General features: G+C 33.4%; 1 protein-coding gene across 1 annotated transcript; it reads right to left on the reverse strand.

Annotated features, from left to right (window-relative positions):
• Positions 1-2,117: 2,117 nt before the first annotated feature.
• On the reverse strand, positions 2,118-11,472 carry LOC146138081 (uncharacterized). Its single transcript, XM_083394512.1, has 4 exons — positions 11,300-11,472; positions 9,130-9,252; positions 7,835-7,954; positions 2,118-5,313 (listed from the first exon to the last, which is right to left on the reverse strand). Exons 1-4 carry the CDS (start codon positions 11,444-11,446, stop codon positions 3,292-3,294), a joined length of 2,412 nt encoding a protein of 803 aa, XP_083250638.1. The 5' UTR covers positions 11,447-11,472; the 3' UTR covers positions 2,118-3,291.
• Between the last annotated feature and the right edge of the window lie 479 nt (positions 11,473-11,951).

The raw sequence follows: 11,951 nt of genomic DNA on the forward strand, positions 1-11,951 counted from the left end.
TTTAGGTTAAATTTGCAGGCAGTTAATTGTAGCACATGGCAATAGTGTTAAAAATACGGAAAAGCGATTGTAAGTGTGTTAAAAATTTCCTGATTTTTGCTGTACAAACCTCATTTTCACAGAACGTGAAAAACAAATCGAGCACTTGCCATTTTTTGTTTTAAAAACGCCCCGCGTGGGCAAGAAATGGTCTCGCGGGCCGCAATCGATTTCTAATTCGCTCTGCTCATTACTGGCACCATTATAAATATGCAATTTTTGTATACATATGCAAAAACGGTCCTCCACAATCTTTTTGAAGAAGCTTTTTTGTTTTGGAAAGTTTTTAAAGATTATAAATTATTGCATCCGATTTAGTTATGCCTGCCTTGGTGTTTCGAACATTATACTACCGTTGAAAAGCACAAGCAAAACAGTATCTTTCGGTAACACAGTATTGAGTCGGCAAATCAGTTTCACAGAACTGATTTAGAAGCCTACGTGACGCATTGAAAAAATAGCACGTTCTTAAAAAAATGACAATTGTTCTTATTGTCACCATGAAATTCTAAAATTCTTCACTAGGTGAGAATTCCCAAATTAAAAAAATCTTACCGTTGATAAATAAAATTAAAAAAGTTACCGTTGATAAATAATAATTCTATTGAAACTGGTGCTGTTTTTGTTTACGCGAAGCGTGAAAACTACGCGTAAATATGAGTCACTTTCTTTGTATTTCTTGCAATTTCCCAAGTGTGTAAAATATCTTGATTAGAACCAATACCAATTTTAAAAAATCAAAACGCGAACCAACCAAATCCACGGTTGGCGACCCATGGGTTGAAAAACACTGCGACTTGGAGAGTGGAGGAGACCTGCGGTAGCGATTTATTATTTTAAAAATCACGCAAGGTAGGGCCCATACAGATCTTAAAACGAATGTTTTAGAACAAAAACGTAGACCTTAATGTAATTTGAAAAATAAAGGGGGTAGCACCAGATTGCGAGGCCAATCATTGTGTCATCCACAGAGAAATGCTGGCTAGCCAAAAATTATTACTGGAGGTTTAATAATGTATTCGATGATATAGTTAAAATAATCTACCTTATCAAATAACATGCAAACACCCGGCTGTCTGAGCAGCTATGTGAGGACATGGATGCAGAGGCACTTTTGCATATCGAAGTAAGGTGGTTCTCATGAGGAAAATCATGAAACAGAGTGTTTGAATTGCGTGAACCACTGCACATTCAGGTCGCATTCAGATCTTGCTACAAATATATTGATGAAAATGGGTTCTAAAACTTGCCTACCTGTGTGACATATTCAATCTGCTCAACGAACTAAATCTTTTACTTAAAGGAAAAATGACAACTGTGTTCAAGTTGGCAAATAAAGTGGTTGCATTTAAAGACAAACTTAAATTATGGGAGAAACGCGTTTAAAATGCTTCAAACTTTAGCAGACTTAACAAACAAACAAACCTGAAACAAGCGTTCTCCTACTTTGTACCAGTGTACCAGTCACTTACGTGTTATATTACTAGAGTTCAAGCGATTCTTTCCAAGGGCTAAAGATCCTAGGACTGCAAATAAAAGATCCGTAATTCACTTATTTTCGAAACAGAGGAATCGACCCTAACTGTGAGACAAGAGGGCCAAGTGCTGGGCATTGCAAATGATGGTTGCCTGAAATGTACTTTTCATGCAATTACTGTACCAATGTTTTCGATGAAGGTCTTGCCACAAAACCCTAACCTTGCCAGAAAGCACTTAAAAACTTTACTGGAATTTCCCACATCTTACTTAAGCGATTCTGGATCTTCTGTAATGGCACCAACAAAGACGAAACCGCAAAACAGATTGGATGTAAGGGACACATTGCTAGTTTCATTTGCTTTTGAAGGTCGGTCCGTGATAAAATCTTAGTTTTTGACCGGTCCGCGGGGCAAAAAAGGTTGCCGATCCCTGCTAAAATACCAAAAAGATACTATTGCATCCGCCGTGTTGCTATTAAATACGATAACTAGTCATTGTATTAAAAATACTGTCATTACAATGGTTAACTAGACATTTCATTTGACAAGCTAAAATCCTTAACATGCTATAACATTCGCCATGTTGATTTGAAATATTGCCATTACGATCGATAACTATAAGCGTTTCATTCGAAATGTTGCGAAATCATTAACATGCTATGGCTATGCCAATTGTGGCATTGTTACATTAAAATCATCTGTGGTACATACGTTGTAAAGTTAAAGTTGCTTTCCTATCAGTTGCCGTTTCGTAAGCTATTTTGCTATAACATATAACAAAATTTCGCTTCGGTAATCACGAATAAGATATGTGAATCACAAATTGCCCCAAATGAATTGCAAAGTAGTCATTACAATCATCAACACTACCTTAATAAATATTGGATTAGTATTTACTACGTCATTAACCGGGCGGATTCAGGTGAATTTTTTTTAATTTACTTTAATGGTGTCGTGCGTCTCATCGCATCCTTGAAAATAAAAGTTTTGGTAACAAAAATGGTATAAAGGTGTGATTTTGTTTTGTGCGAATCGGTACTATGTTTGTAATGTAGCTAAAAATCAACGAACTGTGTGGTGTTCTTTAGGTTACTTTTTTATGACGTGACGTTTTGAAGTAACTTTGCGACGGACGTCACGTAAATACGTAACTTTGTGACGACATCTATAAAAAAAAGTTTGAGTGTTTGTGCGTGTAATTACAACATGTTCAATTGACTTGGACGGTCTGGCTAATCCTATCCCAAACATTAACACGATCGCTTTAGCTTGTTATCACTTAACACCAGAATAACAGAAAACACTTAACTAGTTGATCGCAATTATAATATGACGCAGTCTTTGAGTACTGTAAGCAATTCAGTATGACAGTTTTGTTCAGTTCGAGGCAGTTTGTTTAGTTCTGATTAAATGGAGTCATTTAGTACAGTCTACGGTGGTCAGTGTCCTTCTGGTTGAAATATACACAAACAAGCTTTATTAAAAATGTAAGTGTTTTTTTAAGAATTTGTACAGTAAAGTAAATAATAGCCTACTTCGAAATATGCACATAACATAGTATTTCACATAAAACAATAAATGTTAAATTCATTACAATTAAATGCTTGATAATCGCGTTTTAACTTGCATTTTTTTAAATAGGCTGTTTGTGTTACGCTGTAGTTTAAGAAAAGTCAGTTTTTAACATTTATGTTAAAATGTGTTGAGTAAACAGCAACTATAAGTATATACATTTAATAGAACAATACACAGCACCAGAAAGATTAACGAAGCACTACTGTTCCTGAATTTTATAATCGCTCTGAATAATTTCATCCATAGCATTCTCAGTATTTTGATAAGACTGTGAGCTACTGTTGGTTTGATGAGGTTGGTCTATTGCAGATATCATTGGGTGATCCATAGAAGAATTTTGTGCAATCATAGGTTCTTCATTGCTGTCAAACAATTTTGTGGGAAATTCTAATACATCAGCTTGAGTGTTGGTTGGAGTAACAAGTGCTGGAATGTTGGGATGAGATGAGGCAGATGCATAACTTTCGTGTGAAGCTGTCGGTGGTACTTCTGCAGCTTGGAAATGTGACATTGTGGGACTTTCATTAGAACTACTTTTTGACATTTCAAGCTGTTGAAATGTTTCAGAAAGTGGTTCGGTTTTATTGCTATTATTCTCATTTAATAAATCACTTTGGTGTTGTGCTTCAGTATCCCCAGTTACTATAGTTGTACTAGCTAGATTTATTGATTGAGTAAAAGATGCATCAATGTCGTGCCTGCTTTCACAACTCTCATGTTCTAGGCTGCCAATGTGTTTTGTATTGTGTAGAATAGAACCACTTACTTGCTCTTGAAAAAGGGTTTCTTCATTTGTATCTTTTACTTCAACTTCTTTCGGTGTTGCCACATGCTCCCTGTCAACATTTGTTGCTGCAGCATTAGATTCCATAAGCTTAAAAGCATCAAATTTATCTTCTTTATTTTCATATGTGAGCAAATGGTTCTGAGTTACTGCATCAAATTCTGCTTTATTTAGTTGTAATTCTGATTCATACAGTGGATTTGATTCAAGAAGTTTAAAAGCATTGAATTCCTCGTCTTCTATTTCCGGCATACTTTGTACAGTACCAATTTTATTTTTTTCAAGAACAAATGCCTTGTCAAATTGTTCTTTATTTTCTTGAGATTCTACTTTACTCAGCTGATTTATTTCAAGAAGGTTAAATGCATTGAATTCCTCGTCTTCTATTTCCGGCATACTTTGTACATTACCGATTTTATTTTTTTCAAGAACAAATGCCTTGTCAAATTGTTCTTTATTTTCTTGAGATTCTCCTTTACTCAGCTGATTTATTTCAAGAAGGTTAAATGCATTGAATTCCTCGTCTTCTATTTCCGGCATACTTTGTACATTACCGATTTTATTTTTTTCAAGAACAAATGCCTTGTCAAATTGTTCTTTACTTTCTCGAGATTCTTCTTTACCCAGCTGATTTATTTCAAGAAGGTTAAATGCATTGAATTCCTCGTCTTCATGCTCAGGTAATTCTGCATTTATCAGCTGCTTTGCTTTAGAACATGTATGTAAATTCACTTCACTAGATTTTGATTGGGAAACAACTACATCTGAAATTGTATCATCATTATTTTCAGCCATATCAGTATGAACTTTCACTTTTTCATTAACTGGTAAAAGCTTATATGCATTAAAATTATCAGAATCATCATCTACAACCTTTTCATCATCTACAACCCTTTCCTTAGAAATGGTGTCATTGTTATTGGTTTGTTCATCTGGAATAACAGTAGGAGATATAGGAGTTTCATTTTCATTACTTTTGATAATTTCGTTTACTACTGGGGGACCAACAAACATAATGTTATCTTCAAAGCCCAAAGGAGGTATTTCTCTTTTAAGGTCAAAAGTGACCGATCGAGAATGAGTTGCACCAGCATTTTGCTTGTCAAGCTGTTGTAACAACAGGTGTTCTTTTTCAGAGTAAGCTTTATTTACATTTTTGTCTTGTGCATCATCTTGTAATGAAAGAGGGGCTTCTTCACCAATACCTAGTAAAGGTTGCAGGTCTGGGTAAAGTTTGGTATACTCAGAATTTTCAGTGCCAGTGACTGGCTCATTGTCTTGAATGGGGTTTTTGTCTTCTGCTCTGTTTGCAACCTTTTTCTTATCTGCATGCTCATTGTCGAGTTGTGCATCTGCAGTTAATCGAACTGGTATGTTGATAATTTTATTCAATTCTGTGATGTTTTCGTCTTTTTCTGTGGTGTTTATATCTTCACTCTAAATACATAAAATTAAATATATAAAGACAAACAAGAAACAGTATGTTAAATTATTTAAAGAAATAAAATTTAATTTGAGAAAATAATTGATTAATTTTTCCAAAATTTAATATCTACACATATTGCCAATTAAAATCAAACTAAATGGCAGCACTACAACAGGCATAGAAATATAAAAAAGAATACATTACTGTGGACAAAACTTCACAGAAAATGACTAACCTCAAAATTTTCTTTACTGTGAAAAATCACCATGCTTGATTTTGATTCATCATGCAACTTACAATTGAAATGCTATGTGCATACACATGCACTATGTATTCAGCAGCAGCACAATGCAGTAAAAGCACCGACAATACACCTTGCATGCTTGATAAAGTACATTTGTTTCTCATAAAAGTAGGGTATTTCTACATCGAACATTCACAAAAATATATATTATAAGAAAAAAATACACTATTTTACACTTCTGTTTGCCATTTTGTGGTTAAACTTTTACATTAAACCAGGGGTTGACAACCTCTGCCTGCCAACGTCATAAAGTACAAGACATACCTGCTTTAGACCAGTGTTTCTTAAACTGGTGAATGGTTCACCCCAGGGTGAATGAAATTTTTGCAAGGGTGAACCAACTAAAAGGGGTGAATAAGGGTGAACGAACGTTCAAAAGCATCCTATAGTCACTAATAAACAAATTTCTGAAGTAAATCGACTTCAACTGTTGTTTTTTGGTTTTTTTTTTTTTTGTGCTTATTATAATAGTTAAGTTGGTTTGCACTGAGTGTTGTTAGGCCTCACCATTGTCCTCTTTTCTCAACAAAACTGACTGGTCCCCAGAGGTTGCTCAAATTGTTTAAATGTCCTCTTTTTCGCATTTCGAGTTAGTTGCTTATACTTTTAACAAGACGTTAAAGCTAGGGGGGGTCCTAGCAATTCGTAGGGGGGCAAGCTCTAAGTTAATACTTAATTCTTTTGCAATGAATTTAGTAGTTTCGTTTTGGTTGTACACCACTCCTACAGCACTGTACAAACTCATTTTTGCCAACTTTAACATTACAACAGCCCCAAAAAATTGTGAATCTTCTGTTATCTAATTTTGTTTTCTTTGTTGAGCATAAAGTCTCTTTGAGTGCCATTGCATGTTTTCATTTCATTGACCGCCCTATTTAATTATAATTTTTCTAACTTATAGATAAACGATAAAAGTCACCCACCGTTTGAACTATTTTTTATCCATATTTTATATAATTGGATAACAGGATAGCAACAGGGGGACGAAATGTTTTACAAATAGCCTCCTGATTTAACAGTTTAGCGCCAATTCAACCAATTAAATCCAATTTTTGTTCGCGCTTTGCCGACCGACAACAGATTTCACTATTTTCCAGTTGTCTCAGTGATATTTCATTGAAAATCCAGAATTACTTTTCGTAGGGGGTGTGCAAGGCATAGGAAAATTACCAAAGTGGGCCGCTGCTGAAAAAAAAAGGTGTGGATATGGCACGTATTTCTCAAACGTAACAATTCTATTTTCGTTTTACTTGCAGGCAAAAAAATGTCCTCTTTTTAGGTGCTAAAAATATGGTAGCCCTAGTATAAGTACGAAAATTCGGTGACTTTGTTTGGTGCTTTTGTTGCTTTATATTTCTGGACTCGAAAAAGCGTAGATTTGCAATGGTAAAGCTTAGCTTGAGTTGATCCTAACAAAAATCGAAACAATCTAAGTCATTTTGTGCTGTTATATATAGACGAGATAGTTTTATCATATCATATCATTAGACAAGGGTGAATGAAATCTGAAGATAGATGCTAGGGGTGAACAAAACTAAAAAAGTTTAAGAAGCACTGCTTTAGACTGCTTTAGTAATTAATGCGAGTATCATGTTTCTGGATTGTTTTGGTGCAATAAGAGATCATTTGTATGTATTTCATATTTCATTAGAGTTTGTTTGTTTAATTCAGTAGCTAAACTTAGACTGTAGTTAATATTATAACAGTCAAAATATTCAAAAAAGTGATGTGGGGTGCAGAGCTAAAAAATTATGGAAATAAAGTATTTAACACCATTTAATAATGTTATAAATAGTGTAAAAAAGATATTGGCCTTATTGCGATCCCTCAGATCTTAGTAGTGTCAATTTTTTCGGGAACTACCACTTATACATGTATATATATATATAAACACCTATGGGATAGTTCATCTAAAAAGAAATAAAATTACATCATAAATCATATAAAAAAGTTTTGTAAAAACCTTTTTATAAATTTTATGGAAATCATATTAAATGAATATTTTTTTATGGAAATATTATCAGAAGTACAGTAAGATGTAAGGATGCTGAAATATATACAAGCAACATGCAATTGAATGTGGTATAACTGCATTGGTACCATGATATCTAAATGAAAAAAATGCCTCTGCCTTATTATAAGTTTTTTGGGCAACTTAAATCCCCGGAAACATACATTTAACATGCAAGCAAATTTAATTTCTATATAATTATTGAAATAGATATTACTTGTTCCATTGGTGAGGTAGATTCTTCATCTTCCTTCACAGAGGTCAAACTTGGTGCACCAGGTTTATTAGTTAGATCTTTTAATGTTGGTTCTGGAGTTGTTTCAATGATGCGCCGGGCCTTAAAAAAAACTTTATTAAAGCTTGTTAAACATTTCAAAATAAACTAAAATGCGAAACTGACCTGCACAACTCATCTGATACAACTTTCTTGCACCTCACCTTAAACTTCCACTATGTTTAAACTTCCTATAAATTATTGTGTCAAAAAAAGAGTCAAATGAATTATTACTTTTTGTTTAATGATCATCACTAAAAACTGAAAACAAGAAACAAACTTCTTCACTTGCCTTCCTTCTGCCTTTAAACCTAAAAACACAATTAACTTCAGAGTGATAAACAGTTACAAGGTTGTAAACTGTCCTATGGTTTAATAGCTAGGTAAGTAATAACAGCTAAAGAAGGTCACTTCATTTGTAGTGGGTCATATCCTGTTGCGGTTTATGTCATAAATAATAGGGCTTTAGAATATTAAAAAACATTAATCAAGATAATTTTAAATTAAAATTGCTAGTTTAAAAACACGCTGATTTTGCAGCCTAACTATCACTGCAATTAAAAAAATTCATATCTTTTAACTGTTTGGTCTTAAATTTTCGAATTTAATAGCAGGGGATAAATGCAACAAAAAAACATGAAAGCATTTGTGCTGTTAGCATTTTTGTGAGGTAAAAGTCAAATATATTTTTTAGACTATTTAATAAATTGTGAAAATGCTGTGCTTTTTGTAATATACATAAAATGTATTTCTAAGCTATCCTCACCATGTTTTGTGACTCGCAAGTTATTTAAGTATAACCTAAATCAAACTGAATTATGCCTGGGCAAGCTAACATAAACCAGTTGGCCGACAAAAATTGGCTGTTAGGTTAGCCTGCTATAAGTAAGGACTTGTAGCTCAACCTTTTTAGCGCTGGTAGTTAACTGATCGTAGAAGGCTCAGCACTCAGCATAGAACATGCCTGCAATAGCTTGTTGATCATTTTCAGTTTTTAACTAATTAATTAGAGACATATTGTGGGTATCATTCTCGCCGCAGATTAGCTTTTCTTTTTGCTTGATTTTAGTTAAGCCAACCAAGCAACTCTGTTTATAATATGAAGCGATTTAATTATTGTCAGTCTGACTTCCAAATAGGCTTTCCAGGTATAAATATAAACCTATTTTTGGTTTATTGAACACAACTTTATGAAAAGTTATTTATTTCTATTAGGTAAAAACAATTATTCAATTAACCTGCAGTTCAGCCTCTTCCTTTTCCCGAATTTGATTTGCTTCTTCATTTAAATTGTTTCTTAACGTTTCTTCTTTTCCAGCTTCCTGAAATTCTGCATTAACAAGCTTTTGCTCCTGAAGTAACTATAAAAAAGCAAAGCAGTTTAATATGATGCTAATATTTTATTAAACATAGATGCTCAATATAATTAAAACAATTAACTTTTTGTTTAATAATTAAAAAATAACTTTTGTTTGGATTTTTTTAAATATATAAAGAACATAAAAAATGTTTTGGTAATATTCAAGGGCTTGCAAATATCACTAGCTACTGCACTAGCTAGACTGTAGCCTACCATCACCAAACATAAGAAACTAAACACTATAATGTCACAGAAGCATGAAGTGAGTTAACACAAAAAAACATAAACACATATGTAAATAAATATTTTTACATAAATCTTTTAGCACAACAGAATCAAACAAAACAAAACAATAATTTAAAATCTCCTAATGCTAAATGCAAAAAGGTTTAAAATATGTTTAATATCTTGTTTTAAAAGGTGTATCAGACAATACAACAATATTGCAAAGACATTAAATCAGTTTATTCTAGTGACTCTCAAAACAAGGAATATGTTAATGTGATTTTAGCAACTACGTTGTGAAGGACAGCAATGGTATAAATGCAAAAGACTTTAAGCCGACAGAAAATTATACAAAATAAACATCTACAAAATGGAAAAACACCATAACTGACTAAAGGATATGACAAAGCTCAAAACATTTTGCAGTACCCTTGGCAAATTAGGCTAATTTAATAAAATTTGGTGAAGGGCATGACCTGTTGTCCAGTCCCTTAGCACAACTTAGATCTCCATTAACTCAGATTGTTCTTACTAAGCATAGTTAAAACCAGTCATACAAAGTACCACATAAACAAATGTGGCCCAAACACTGAGAAACTAATGAAAACAGGAGGCTCAAAATTATACTAATTACAAAATCATTAAATATATTTTTCCATTATTTAAACAGTCCGGTTTCAAACAGCATCCCCGAATGCTTCCGTTCAAAACATGGCACATATACGGATCAATACTAGAACAGCCGATGCCATGGTGGCGGTGTCAAATTGTCTCATACCCATTGTTGTTTAGGCCACATAAACTTACACCGAAATCATATTCGATGAAGTTTTTGTTTTCTAATGTGAGGTGCTGAAATATCTTTTTTAAATTATTGTTCAAGAAAATTCTACAAAAATATTCTTATGTGCACGTTTTAAGGTAACCCCCAACACTACCCTAAACTTGAGCATTAAATCCTTTAATAATTTCCAAACCCAAATCTGATTTAACCCATTACCCGCTCTTACCCGCTCTTAGCCCAACCAAAGGCAACCAGTACAGTTTCAAAACAGTATCGTAGTTCAAACTAGGTGGCCCAAACGTCAACACCAAAACGGCTGATGGCAAAAAGGTGTCCCCAAACCGTCCCATACCCTGTCCCTACAGTTCTGGGCGTAATTTTGTCCATTTAGGCCTTATTCCATTATATTTAGGTCTTATTTAGACAATGTCAGAATCTGCCGTGGTTCTTACTGCACATTTTGGTGTTTGCAAGCATTTGGCTTTCTATGTCATATCTCTGTGAACAAGAATTTTTAGCTCTGACTAACATACTGCGATTACTGTGTGTTTTTAGAACCTACAATATTAAGGGCTCATTTTATTGTTTTTTCTTTTGGCTTATCTCACAGAGGATCCCCTTAAAGCGTAGTTTATAGAAAATAAAATTAGGAGGCCTATGTAATAAAAACTTGCTAGCAATCAAAGAGAACAAGATACCAAAAAGTGTTATGTTAACGTTTTCAGAGGTTTATAAGTGTGTCGTTGAGTAAAAAAGGTCAAAAAACACTGATCATATATCTATTATTCAGTAATTGACGGGTTGGAGAGTTTACAATGAATTGTTAACAAAAGAAAGGTAGTCGGATTAAACGAAAAAAAAGAACAGGTAGATATTTTTTAACAAAAAAAGTAATATATATAAACCAAGACTAACATTGCTAGTTCGTTCAATAATCATGCTAATGGAATTCTACAATTTAACTGTTTGCATAACTCTGTAATAAGTATACTTATCAAAATAATTATTTAAGATTTATGGTACATAAATTTAATTTTACCTTAAGATTACAAAATTCAATTTCTTTATATTTGTAAAGAAAATGAGCTATGTATTCAACAGGATCCAAAGGTCTTTTTTCCACTACCTCAGCAAGTGCTTCTGTGAGGCAAAAGCCTAAGTGTTTTTTCAAATATTCAGAATCCATTATAAAAGTTATACTGTACAATACAACAAAACTGATTATGTAGAAATAAAAATAATTTGTAAGTTCTAAAAAATATAAACCTTTTTTTTTAATTTTTAAAAAAGTTAAAACATTTGTACTGTTACTCTAGGTCACTTTTCAATTGTGTTACTTTTGTTAGGTTATTACAATTCTGTGATCTCCCATTGTCTATCTATATGTTGTCAATGTTCAAAGTAGATCTGTTCAACATGGATTATGTGAGGTCTGACAGATATATCCGCAGTCCCAAATTTAGACAAGGTCGCAAATTGTAAAGGTAGAAAAACAAATAGACTAATATTTTTCTACATATTGTTCGTTGATGGGTTATATGGCCCCATTATTAAGTGGATTGCTGCATATCCTGGGCATGTTAACAGGCAGTAAACAACAAATTCATGTAACCTTCCGAGAAAGACTGAGTTGGCTCATGTTATGAAACTTAGTTTAGAACAGTGGTTCTCAACCGCCGGTCCGTTGCTGG

Source organism: Ascidiella aspersa, chromosome 7, assembly GCF_963924565.1.
Source record: "Ascidiella aspersa chromosome 7, kaAscAspe10.2, whole genome shotgun sequence".
NCBI lineage: Eukaryota > Metazoa > Chordata > Ascidiacea > Phlebobranchia > Ascidiidae > Ascidiella > Ascidiella aspersa.